The sequence below is a fragment of the Symphalangus syndactylus genome, chromosome 22, assembly GCF_028878055.3.
Source record: "Symphalangus syndactylus isolate Jambi chromosome 22, NHGRI_mSymSyn1-v2.1_pri, whole genome shotgun sequence".
In the NCBI taxonomy this organism is placed as follows: Eukaryota; Metazoa; Chordata; class Mammalia; order Primates; family Hylobatidae; genus Symphalangus; species Symphalangus syndactylus.
The window spans coordinates 35819574-35833104 of record NC_072444.2 but is presented as its reverse complement, the minus strand read 5'-3'; the positions used below and the strand labels follow the sequence as shown (position 1 = coordinate 35833104).

The 13531-nt window shown below is 43.3% G+C and overlaps 1 protein-coding gene across 1 annotated transcript in view; it reads right to left on the bottom strand.

Moving 5' to 3' along the window:
• Nucleotides 1-3411, bottom strand: part of LOC129472647 (zinc finger protein 717-like) — a 54605-nt gene extending 51194 nt beyond the window's left edge. The window contains 2 exon segments of the mRNA XM_063631226.1: nt 829-887; nt 3337-3411. Coding sequence (XP_063487296.1) covers nt 829-885 — 57 coding nt within the window. The 5' untranslated portion in view covers nt 886-887; nt 3337-3411.
• Between the last annotated feature and the right edge of the window lie 10120 nt (nt 3412-13531).

Below are 13531 nucleotides of genomic sequence, written 5' to 3'. Positions count from 1 at the left end.
AAAGGTGTGGAGAGTTACTTAAGGACCTGTGGTTAACTCAGTCCTCAAGATGTTCCGGGTTTCATCCATGCATCAAGGAGGACCTCCCAAAAGCTGTTTGGGACCACACTCTTTGAGCAAGGAGCATACCTTACGATGGAAGCTGTGCTTTAGCGGAAGATGACCGTTTCTACTGCACAACATGCCGTGCTTTAGCAGACGATGACCATTTCCACTGCACAACACGCCGTGCTTTAGCAGAAGATGACCGTTTCCACTACACAACACGCTGTGCTTTAGCGGCAGGTGACCATTTCCACTGCACAACACGCTGTGCTTTAGCGGCAGATGACCATTTCCACTGCACAACACGCTGTGCTTTAGCGGCAGATGACCATTTCCACTGCACAACACGCCGTGCTTTAGTGGAAGATGACCGTTTCCAATGAACAACACTACAAGTGTTTACTGCCAGGCCGGTGTGAAATATGTTCCAGCACATAATCTATGTCACCAATGAAGGTGGTGGTTCAGACTTGGTGCACGCAAGCTTTCCTGTCCCACAAGAACACAGCATGCTCTTTTCTCGGGTTCCATTCCAATCACGTAACAAACATGACTGCCTTTTTTGTCACAGCATCAGAGAGATCAAAGGAAAATTTGCACTCAACTTAGACAACTCTAAGCTCTTATAACCTGCCTATATCTACAGGTCAGCTTTATCTTATTTATGTATATTTCCTTCAAGCTGAGTTTCACTTATTTCTACTTTTCCTTTTTAATTCACAGACACCCATAAACTCAGAAAATACAGTGTAAAACAAAGTGAAGAACAAATAAACAACTCACCAGAGATTTATTCGTTTCTTGTTGCTCTTGGAAACACCTAGAGGACACTGGAAACATAGCTGGGAGAGAAGGCAAATGACATGGATTAAGGAGAGAACTGGTGTGGTGTGGTCCCAGATTCTTCTGCCCAACACTCTAGACACATTACCTGGAAAAGCCCTCCTCCCTCCTGAAAAAGAAAAACTTCCCCGTGGGAGAGGAGTCCTTCACACCTCATTAGGGGCAGCAAAGACTCAAGATAAGATACATCTACAAGTACATTAATTGGTAGACATCAGATGCACAATTTATTTTTGAATAAAAATATATATATTACCTACTAATTTAGCAACAATATTACCTAAAGATATAATCTAATAATTTAATACAAAGAAACATTATAAGTTCACTAAAATAAATGTTATAGAAATATACTGGGCTGTATTAACTGTTTTCCTATTAATATATGGATTCCACAAATAACTTCATATGAGTGTTCACATGACAGTACATCTTGCTTTTCTATACCTGAACATCATGGAAAGTGCATCTTGCAACCCAGCAATTTTGGCCTACAATTACGTTTTTTAAAATGTACATGATATGTTATTTCCTGCAGTACACCATTCTACTCATGTTTCCCAATAACACCTTTCCCTATATCCAAGCCCTCATATTACGCCCTGACAATAAATTGGGCTTTTCCATCTGACTTGTCCAGTGAATGGACAATGGAAAATGTGATGCAAATATCCATTGGTTCTTGCCTTTTTGGACACAGTCATATTGTGAAGAGGTCTGGAGCTACCCTGTTGGAGACACAGGGCCTAGCCCGGAGTCACCACAAACCGCCAGATTGTGAAGGAATCTATCTTCAACCAACCAGGCTCAGTCAAGGCACCAGGTGACCAAGGCCTCTTTTGTGAGCCAGGCAACACAAATATATCAACTACCCAGCTGAACCCACCACACGAAAATGCAGATCCACAGAACTTGGAACAAATAAAATGGTGGTTTTTTATAAGCCAGTAAGGTTTAATTAGTTCCTTAAACAGCAAGTATTAACTGTTACACCTAAGCGAACAGAATTCAGTATGTTTTTAACAAAATTACGTAGGGGGAGAAAGTCTTAAATTACAAACCAAATACAATCAATAGAACTTCACAATCTAATGCTAAATTTGGTGAGGGACTAGGTTTAATGTATCTCAGACGCTGGAAACAATGGGCTAAGGTTGAAAGAATGGGACTGTGTTTGGAGAGTATTTTAATTTTCTCAGGTATGACAGGTCACTCCTGCACCCCAGACCACACTTTCAGGCTCCTTCAAATAAGGAAGATTTCCTAGGTCCTTGCCTGTTCTTCTCAGCCGAATTCACCTCAACCTTCTGAAAGTTCGTCCAAACCTTCCACTATCACCTAGTCTTTGCAAATCTCGTGCATTCTAGGCAGTAGAATTAATATTTCCTGAGCGAGGAAAACTGGGATCTTCACCTGTGACCTTTTTTTTCCTCCTCTGAAGCACCAGTGAGAGGTTAGACCAGAGGGCTGTTCTTTCAAGTGTGCTTCTTATTCATAGGGAACCCTCCCCTTCAAACTTCATAACACACGGTTAAGACTGAAGTACCCTTGGCCGGGCGCGGTGGCTCACGCTTGTAATCCCAGCACTTTGTTTGGGAGGCCGAGGCGGGCGGATCACGAGGTCAGGAGATCGAGACCACGGTGAAACCTCGTCTCTCCCAAAAATACAAAAAAATTAGCCGGGCGTGGTGGCGGGCGCCTGTAGTCCCAGCTACTCGGAGAGGCTGAGGCAGGAGAATGGCGTGAACCTGGGAGGCGGAGCTTGCAGGGAGCCTAGATTGCACCACTGCACTCCAGCCTGGGCGACAGAGCGAGACTCCGTCTCAAAAAAAAAAAAAAAAAGACTGAAGTACCCTTAAGGCTGAAGACCATCATCCAGTACCCCACCTCCCTCGCGGAATCAGTGAGTTCTTCCCTGGAAACTAGGTCTCGTATAAACTTCTGTAAACGCAACCCAGGAGCACTAGGCAGGTCACACAGTGAAGGAGGGAACCAGAAACTTCACTTGCTAAAGAGACACCGGGAAACCCAACTAATAATACAAACGCCCAGTTTAAGACTCGAGGAGCACGCGTTTCGCACTACTCCTCTGGGAATGGGGAACGTCTCCCGAGAACTGTGTGTTAGCACCGGGACAGATGGGCAAATTGAGCGTCATGGGGGTTGGTAACCGGGTCCCTCAGCAGCAGGGCAGGAGCGTGGCCTGCAGACTCCGGGCCCAGGGCCACCGGCCTCGCCTACCCGCTCCTGCGCCTCTAGAACCCGCTTCAGTGCCGGGACCCCACGCCTGTCCTCCCAGCCCCCGCCAGGGTCCGCGGCCCGCACCTGCACGTCAGGCCCCGCCCGCCCGCGATGCGCCCACGCTTCTGCTCCCACCAACTGGGGAACACTGGTCCGGCCCCCGGGATCCCCTGAGGCCCACGGGTTCCTCTTCGCCCTCGCACGCACCCGCAGGGACACAGAACCAGGTCTCAGGCCTGCCCAGCTGCAGGAGTGCCTCTGTGTTCCGCACTTCCGGAGGAAAATGGCGGAGTGGGCGGGGCGGCGCATGCGCAGAGAGAAAAGCTGGTTCCCAAGGTCCTTGATGGTAACATCATTGGAAGGTGACACTACATTTCCCATGAGGGTCTGCGGTCGCCTGTTAGGAACGCACGCCGGACATTCTATTTTGCCCAGCAGTGAGTCCGGTTACCCGGAGACCCGGACTTATTGGATCAGGACTGGTCCCTACCCACGTGACACAGATGTGGCATTCTGGTTCTTTATTAAATCCTGGTTTCACAACCTGGGACATTGTGAAAATAATAGAGAAATTCCAATAGAGGCCAATTGGTCTATGCTATTAATGAGTAACTTCTTTTTTTTTTTGAGACGGAGTCTCACTCTGTCGCCCAGGCTGGAGTGCAGTGGCACGATCTCGGCTCACTGCAACCTCCGCCTCCCAAGTTCAAGTGATTCTCTTGCCTCAGCCTCCTGAGTAGCTGGGATTACAGGCGCGCTCCACCACACCCGCTGAATTTTTGTACTTTTAGTAGAGACGGGGTTTAACCAAGTTGGTCAGGCTGGTCTCGAACTCCTGACCTCGTGATCCGCCCTCCTTTACCTCCCAAAGTGCTGGGATTACAGGCGTGAGCCACAGCGCCCAGCCCGCAAGTCTATTTTTTACAGATGCATTCGAAAGCATGAAAAAAATCGTGTCTCTATTTTACTTTAAATTTTTAAAAACACAACTAATGAATATAGTAATTCTCTTCCAATCCGTTATCTTTTCTCTCACTAAACTAATTTGTGAGCCTTCAATAGATTATATTACACAGTTAGAAAAAATGCTCTAGTATATATAATAGGATAAAATAACAGGGCATAAGACAGGGTCATAATCTTTGTGACAACTTACCCTTCCAGTGTCTGATAAATATTTTCCCATAAACTCCCACGTTTCATCCATCCATCAATCAAATCTACCTATCTTTATTTATTTATTGTGAGAAAGACCAGAACTTTGCCTTTCTGTCCCTGATTTCTGCCACAAACTACTCAAGAAGTTCTGCCTAGGGGTTTCTCAGAGCTCCGGCTACTACCGAGGTTCCTAACAAGGAAACGCCTGCTTGAATGCTCAGGGTTGATGTGGGAATGCGTGTGAAACGGGGGTGGGGTGAAAGGGCAGTGAAGTTTGTAGGTGGGCAGATGGGGGTGTGAAGGGCTTTCAGGTAAGAGGCACGCAGGAAACTGGGAGAGGCAGCGAAAGCACCTCATGCCTCAGATCACGAGAAGATGCTCCCACCAGCGCCGTGACAGTTTGCCAACGCCATGGCAGCACAGGAAGTCCCCACACCTTGCCATGGAAACAGCTGGAAGTTAGTGCCCATTTCTAGCTATTTCTGAATAACCCTCCCCTTAATTAGCATTCCATTAAAAGTGAATTATAAAAATGACTGCAAGCCAGCCCTAGGCTGCTACTCTGGGAGCACAACCCACGGAGGGCTCCCTGCCCTGCAGGAGCGGACGCAGGGCTGTAACAGCGCCAATGCCTCCATAGAGCTGCTTTCTTCCACCACAGGCTTGCTTTTGAATTCATCTTCCTCAGCGACGCCAAGAACCTGCCCTTCCTCAGTGTGACTCTTGCCTAAAATCTATCCCTGGTTTTCTCTTTTCCTAAGCGTGCCCTGACTTATTCTTTCATCTTCTCTGATCTTGCAATTGCTCCTCAGTGACTCTACTCTGCAGATCCAGAAAACTCAGCCTTAATCTTCCCAGAGCCCTGTTGTCTCCAATATTGGAAACTCTAGCCTTGCTTTCTCAGACGCCTAGATTACAGGCCTCTCTCTTGAACACCTATTGGTATGGTATCTGGGGATCCTTTAAATACACGATGATTGGCAGGGGTTACATAGCGGAAATCAGTGCCTGACAATTCGCCTTCCAGGATATGGACTATCATTCCGTCTCTTTGTGGGCCTCAGTCTCTTTTCCATAAAAGTAGAGATTGTAATACTCATTTGAATTGCAGATACCTCACCCCGAACCCACCTAATATAAGGTAAAAGCCAAAAATACAACCCCTCTCCTCATCCCATGAAGGTAAAGTCCTCAGAGCCAAGGAGAGAAGGCTCAGGGAAGGCACCTGGGTGTTTCCAACACTAACCACATATTGTAGTTTTTAGTGTTCAAGTTTAATCTTCTTATGTTAAAGTTACCCCAGCTTTAATTTTATTGTAACAAGATTTATTTTTGTAATTCCATTTTTGGATTCTTGATTTCTTGGTAAAGAAATACAATTATTTTTTATACCAATCTTGTATAGTGTTACATTCCTAAATTTGTTCATGAGTCCTAATACTTTTTAGTAAATTTCTTATGATTTTCTAAATGCAAGATCATGTCATCTGTACATAAAGATAACTGTACTTCTTCCTTTCCAATCTAGATGCCGTTTATTTATTTACGTTGCCAAGTTGTCCCAGATACCACTGTTATCAAGTAAAAGGGTCTCACTGCCCAAAGCACTAGAAGCCGGTACCATGACACTGAGTTTTTGAGAAAAGAAAAACTTTAAAGTCAAACCAAAACCTATGGGATACAGGCCGGGCGCAGTGGCTCACGCCTGTAATCCCAGCACTTTGGGAGGCTGAGGTGGGCGGATCACGAGGTCAGGAGATCGAGACCATCCTGGCTAACACGGTGAAACCCCGTCTCTACTAAAAATACAAAAACAAAAATTAGCTGAGTGTGGTGACAGGCGCCTGTAGTCCCAGCTACTCGGGAGTCTCTGTTTTGCTTGATTTCAGTTAGAAATTGTCATTCAGCTTTTTAGAGTCCTGGAAGATTTTCCTAGTCCAATGATATGATCCCCAAAGTTATCAGAAACCATATTTAGGAGAACTTGTCAGAGTCCTTTCCATTAAAAGTAATTTAGATGATAGCTGATTGTAAAAGCTTTTTCTTTTTTTTTTTTTTTTCTTCTTTTTGAGACATGGTCTGGCTCTGTCACTCAGGATGGAGTGCAGTGGCATGATCTTGGCTCACCACAATCTCTCCCTCCCGAACTCAAGCCATCCTCCTACCTCAGCCTCCCAAGTAGCTGGGACCATAGGCATGCACCATGCCTGGCTAATTTTTGTATTTTTGTAGAGACAGGGTTTTACCATGTTGCCCAGGCTGCTCTCAAACTTCTGAGTTCAAGTAATTCACCCACCTCGGCCTTGCAAAGTGCTGGGATTTTTACAAGTATGAGCCACCGTGCCCTGCACCACGTCCAGCACCACACCCTGCACCAGGCCCAGCACCGCGCCCAGCACCGCGCCCTGCATGGCATCCAGCACCGCGCCTGGCCTGTAAAGGTTTTAGAGAAGAACTTTAAACAATCACCATAGATGACAAAAACTTAGAATAGCCTTTGGTTAAAATCCAGTGAAAGTTCTCAACTGGCAAGAAAATTTAGTTATTTCTATTATATGTAGCATTTTAAGATAACAGCCAGAATCATGACTGACAGCAACACATCAGATCCATCAGACTTCCACAAATTTTATATAATCTTTAGAATATTTATATTAATAATATGTCTATACACATACAACTTTAGAAAAGATTTAACATCATCAAAATTATGACTGATACCGTATTAGATTTTTATAAATTTATATAATGTTTAAAACATTTATATTAATAACATATCTATAAATGTAACCAAAAGAAGATTTAGGCCGTGCACAGTGGCTCACGCCTGTAATCCCAGCACTTTGGGAGGCCACGCTGGACAGATCACCTGAGGTCAGGAGTTCGACACCAGCCTGGCCAACATGGCGAAACCTTGTCTCTACTAAAAATACAAAATTAGCCGGGCATGGTGGCACGTGTCTGTAGTCCCAGCTACTTGGGAAGTTGAGGCAGGAGAATCCCTTGAACCTTGGGGCAGAGGTTGCAGTGAATTGAGATCACGCCACTGCACTCCAGCTTGAGTGACAAAGCAAGATTCTGTCTCAGAGAAAGAAAAAAAAGAAGAAGATTTAGTGTTACTTGATTTTTGGCAATGCTTCCCATACAATGTTATCAACTAAGTTTTAGCAAAGATGTCAAAAAATTAAAAACATTTGACCAAAACAGAATGACAGTTTTTTTTATTTTATTATTTTTTTGAGACAGGGTCTCACCCTGTTGCCCAGGCTGGAGTGCAGTGGTGCAAACATGGCTCACTGCAGCCTCAACCTCCCAGGCTTAGGTGATCCTCTACCTTGACCTCCCAAGTAGCCAGGACTATGGGCACGTGCCACCACACCTAGCTAGCTTTTGTTTTTCTAGTAGAGATAGGGTTTTGCCATTTTTCCCAGGCTGGACTTGAACTCCTGGGCTCAAGTGATCCACTCACCTTGGCCTCCCAAAGTGCTGGAATTACAGGCATGAGCCGCTGCACACAGCCACATGTCATTTTTAAATAACAGTCATTCATTTAATTAGCATGACAACCAAAAGACATCAGAAGCAACATAGAAGGTTACATGGATGTGAAAACTGAAAACCCTCAATTTTCCAAAGTAATTAAAAAAAAACAAAGGCAACACATGGATCATCTTGATAAAACCTAAAATCTTTATTACAGGCCAGTCATTTAAAAGGTAAAAGCTCCTGTGGCATAATTGTGTCTTCTTATGGGAAGCTAATTTAAATCACTTGGAAGTCAAACCTGATGACAAGGTGACTTGGATTTAATTAGACATAGAAAGAGTGTGCCCAGGGTCATGAGTGAGCATAATATTACAGAGGTATGTAAACAGGAAAACCAGAGCATAGAGCAGTGGGGATCCATAGCTCACAGTGATAGCATGGAAGTTTCCTGGTTACATGAAGTAATTCAGACATATTTAAAAGCCAAGAGTACAAAATTAGACCTGATGAAAAAGCTGAAGGAGTTATCATCCCAGCCAAGCAGAAAAGCCAAGCCTTCTATTCCTTGTAAAGAAGGAACAGAAGACAATATGTGATCTGTGAGTGATGTGTAACACGAAAGTACAGGAAAAGTTGAACTTCTGATATATAAATCTGAAAAGTTTTTTATAGTAACAGATTTCAGGATTAAAAGTCAATATTTATTACCTCATTAAGAGCAAATAAATACTTTAAGAAAACCTTGTTGTTTTAACCAAAATTTTTAGTTTTGTATCACTATGTTTTTAATATTACAGCTAATTTAAATAAACTTTATAAACAATCTATCTGATCTCAATCAGTTTTGACCTCGAGGTAAGATTTACATAAACTTTTAATCACCTTGTATAATTTTTTCCATCTTTCCCAACTTTTTATACACATTTAGTTTTATCTATCTTTTTTATTCCTTCAATTTAAAATAATCCTTAAAAATCTCTAAGTGAATTTACTTTCTCTGAAACAAAAACCGGTATACATTTTGCATACAGAATTATTTCTCTTGTATCTAGTAGTCTTAATCACATATATCTACCACAATATTAATACTTAGTAACCCTTATTTTAATAAAAAACCTAGGAAGCAAGAAATCTTGAATTGTCATATAGCAGTATCTTACAGATGAGAATAATTTCATAATTTAGAAATATGTGTTCCTAAAGCATATTTTTTTTAAGACGGAGTTTCGCTCTCGTTGCCCAGGCTGGAGTGCAATGGCGCAATCTCGGCTCATTGCAACCTCCGCCCCCCAGGTTCAAGCAATTCTCCTGCCTCAGCCTCCCAAGTAGCTGGGATTACAGGCGCCCACAACCACACCTGGCTAGTTTTTTGTATTTTTTAGTAGAGACGGGGTTTCACCATGTTGGTCAGGCTGGTCTCGAGCTCCTGACCTCGGGTGATCCACCTGCCTCGGCCTCCCAAAATGCTGGGATTACAGGCGTGAGCCACCACGCCTGGGCTAAAACATAAGTTTTTAAATTGGAAATAACCCAGATATTTAATGAGTATCTATTATTTAATTTAACATAACTAAAACTTCAAAAATAGGCTGGGCATGGTGGCTCACACCTGTAATCCCAACACTTTAGGAGGCCAAGGCAGGAGTATCATGAGACCAGCCTGAGCAAAATAGTGAGATGCTGACTCTACAAAAAAAAATAAAAATTAGCTGAGCATGGTGGTGCATGCCTGTAATTACAGCTACTTGGGAGGCTGAGGTGGGAGGATCCCTTGAGTGCAGGAGGTCAAGGTTGTACTGAGCTGTGATCATGCCACTGCACTTCAGCCTGGCTGACAGACAGAGACACTGTCTCAAAAAAATTTCAAAAATACATTAAGATGTCTTGTATAGACATTTATCCATTTACATTTACTTATTTTTAACAGTTTAGAGTGTGAGAACTGAGGTATTAGACAAAGCTAGTCATCATTTCTAGGTTATTTTTTTGTTAACCATGTTATAGCCTATGAATATCAGGTGTTCACGTAAGTGAGGACTTCAAAGTTAAATACATGGGTATTTTACCAATAACTCAGAAAATTCCATTATTTTTGTTCAAAAAACCATATTAAATTGGTCTTATGTATTTAAAAAACCACATAAACAAATATTCTTTTTTTCCTGTGTTTATAGCTTTATAACCTTCATGCCAAACCCTAGCACCTTAAAATATCTAGCAAATGTAAATATAAAACACAGTCAAAAATGTATGCTGAGAATTCTGAAGACATTTTTATTTTTATTTTATCAATACTTTTTAAATTATTTGTATTTATAAAAGAACTCTTTTGTCTGGGCACAGTGGTTCATGCCTGCATCCCAGCACTTTCAGAGGCTGAGGCAAGAGGATCACTTGAGCTCAGGAGTTTGAGACCAGCCTGGGCAACATAGTGAGACCCAATCTCTACTAAGAATAAGATAAAAAATTACCAGGCATGGTGGTGCATGCCTATTGTCCCAGCTACTGGAGAGGATGAGGTGGGAGGATTGCTTGAGCCTGGGAGGTTGAGATAACAGTGAGCTATGATCCCACTACTGCACTCCAGCCTGGGGAACAGAGTGAGACCTTAGAGAGAGACCTTGTCTCAAAAAGAGAAAAAAATTAAGAATTGTTTCATTCTTTTGTTTTTCTTCAGACAAGTAACCTTCAATTTGTAACACCACAGACAGTAAGTTTCATCTCAACACCAGTAGACAAGTCAGCAGATTCAAAGTAGGCAGGGAAAAAAAATAGTCAAAGGAACTGAGACTTTTTCATTTTAGGGTTTTTAAAATTAGAAACTATTTGAGTTCTGAATTTTCTTTCATGTAATTTGGCCATCAGGTTTAAAGTGTGCTCTAGAGCCAGGCACAATGGCTCATGCCTGTAGTCCCAACACTGTGGGAGGCTGAGGCAGGTGGATCACTTGAGGCCAGGAGTTCGAGACCAGCCTGGCCAACATGACAAACCCCATCTCTACTGAAAATATTAAAATTAACTGGGTGTGGTGGTGTGCACCTGTAGTCCCAGCTACTCGGGAGGCTGAGGCAGGAGAATTGCTCAAACCTGGGAGGCGGAGGTTGCAGTGAGCCGAGATTGTACCACCGTACTCCAGCCTGGGCAACAGAGCAAGACTGTGTCAAAAAGAAAAAACAAAACAAAACAAAACAAAACAAAAAAATATATATATATATATGGGCTGGGCGCAGTGGCTCATGCCTGTAATCCCAGCAGTTTGGGAGGCCAAGGTGGGTGGACCACTTGAGATCAGGAGTTCGAGACCAGCCTGGCCAACATGGTGAAACCTCGTCTCTACTAAAACCACAAAAATTGGCTGGGCGTGGTGGTGCACACCTGTAATCACAGCTACTCAGGAGGCTGAGACAGGAGAATTGCTAGAACCTGGAAGTGGAGGTTGCAGTGAGCCAAGATCACACCACTGCACTCCAGCCTGGGCAACAGAGCAAGACTCTGTCTCAAAAAAATGTGTGTGTGTGTGTGTGTGTGTGTCTAGAATGGTCCATAATATATAGCCAGCTCGAGTGCCAGAAAACCTAGCAAGCTTAAGGGTAGAGCTTCTCATTTTGGCCTTTTCAACATTAAATCTCCTTTAGTAAGCCCTTCCGCTCTAGGGAGGTACTTGCCAGAGCGCTGCCTGGAGTTGGTTTTCTGACGCCCTGTTGTTTCTGTTCTGAATGATTTATTTCTCATTATAAGAGCTCAGCAAAGCAGGCAGAGTTAAAAAGCAGAGAGAGGAAGAATTTTTTAAATTGTGGACTTCACTCCTACACTGAATCTCAGGTCCCCAGAAAGACAGAAACACCATGGGACCACAGCAAAGGCAGAAGGAGTGAGGGAGGGAGGTGGGCAGAACAACTAACAGGAGTTGGCTCTCAATTTTTCACGTGTGCCATTTTCTTTAGGTTTTTTTAGTTTATGGAGTCTCTTTGTTCCATTTGAGCACACAGATAAAAACTAGAGATCTCACAAGGTTTTTGCTGAGACCATCAAAGCCTTTAACCTCTGTTGGGCCAAATATTTTAGACCAAAAATACAGATAGACACACAAAAGCCAGAACCAGACCAGCTTGAGTATTTCAGTGGCTACAGCCTTTATTCCCTTTATTCTTTAGGATTTGAACTCAAACCAGATTCAGGGTTCTAACCCAACCAGGATCCCCCTGGGGTGAAACTGAAACCCACAGTCTAGACAAGGTCGGGGGTCTTTATCTTTTTTTTTTTTTTTGAGACGGAGTTTCACTCTTGTTGCCCAGGCTGGAGTGCAATGGTGCAATATCGCCTCACTGCAACCTCCGCCTCTCAGGTTTAAGCACTTATCCTGCCTCAGCCTCCCAAGTAGCTGGGATTACAGGCATGTGCCACCACACCCAGCTAATTTGTATTTTTAGTAGAGACAGGGTTTCTCCATGTTGATCAGGCTGGTCTTGAACTCCCAACCTCAGGTGATCCGTCCGCCTAAGCCTCCCAAAGTGTTAGGATTACAGGCATGAGCCACCGCACCTGGCCTGCTTGTTCTTTTCATTTCATCCTGATGTCCGAATACAGGAGAGTAACTGAGTTGGTGTTCACTAACAAGCACAAAAGCTTTGTTACATTTACAGAGTCATTCTTGGCAAAACCTGAAGTTTTGCCTCCTGGGTGCACGTCATTCTCCTGCCTCAGCCTCCCAAGTAGCTGGGACTATAGGTGCCCGCCACCTCGCCCAGCTAATTTTTTGTATTTTTAGTAGAGACGGGGTTTCACTGTGTTAGCCAGGATGGTCTCGATCTCCTGACCTCGTGATCCACCCGCCTCGGCCTCCCAGAAGGCTGGGATTACAGGTGTGAGCCACCGCGCCCAGCCAGAAGCTCTGTAATTTCAGTGATGATTGTGCTTTTAATCTCTTTCTCGGCATCTGGTTCATGATAAAGTTTCAGGTGTCTTGATGGTATCTAAATCAGCTCTTGATTCCATCCTGGAGAAACACAAGCATAACCTCTATGCCAAGTTATTATTTTATATTATTTTACCTATTTCCCAACTTTTTGTTATTGGATCTCTCCACCAAACCAGTTGTTCTGCTTCTGTCTTTGCAGCTGGTTGCTGTAGATGCTGTTCAGCTGCTGATAACATCTGGCCTTTGGGCAGGCTCAAAAAATTGAAAGTTAATAATGATAGATCCAATTGTGTCTAGGCTGTCCCATAATCCCTGTTTCCCCCCTTTTTTGTTTTTATTGTCAGATGTTCATCTGTATGAAATCGTAACTGAGCATTTTCAATTAACGGTGTGGAATGAACCACATATGAAGAATCAGAAATCACATTAATAGGCATATCAAAAGCAGTCAATACCTCAATTACAGCTACAAGCTCCATTTTTTGAGCTGAAGTATAGGGCGTCTGGAAAACTTTACCTTTTGATCCAGAATAGGAAGCTTTACCATTACTAGACCCACCTGTGAAACAATGAAAATGCTTAGCAGGCTGCAAGTTGTTTACTGCAGGAATTGTAAATGCAAACCATTCACAGTGTTGCTCAGCTAAAGGGATAGTAAAGAAACAGTCTTTTAAATCTATGACTATTAAAGGCCAATTTTTTGGAATTATAGCAGGAGAAGGCAATCCTGGCTGTTATGCTCCCATAGGTTGTATGACTGAATTGATGGCTCTTAAGTCAGTTAACGTTTTCCATTTACCTGATTTTTTCTTAATTACGAAAACTGGAGAATTCCGAGGG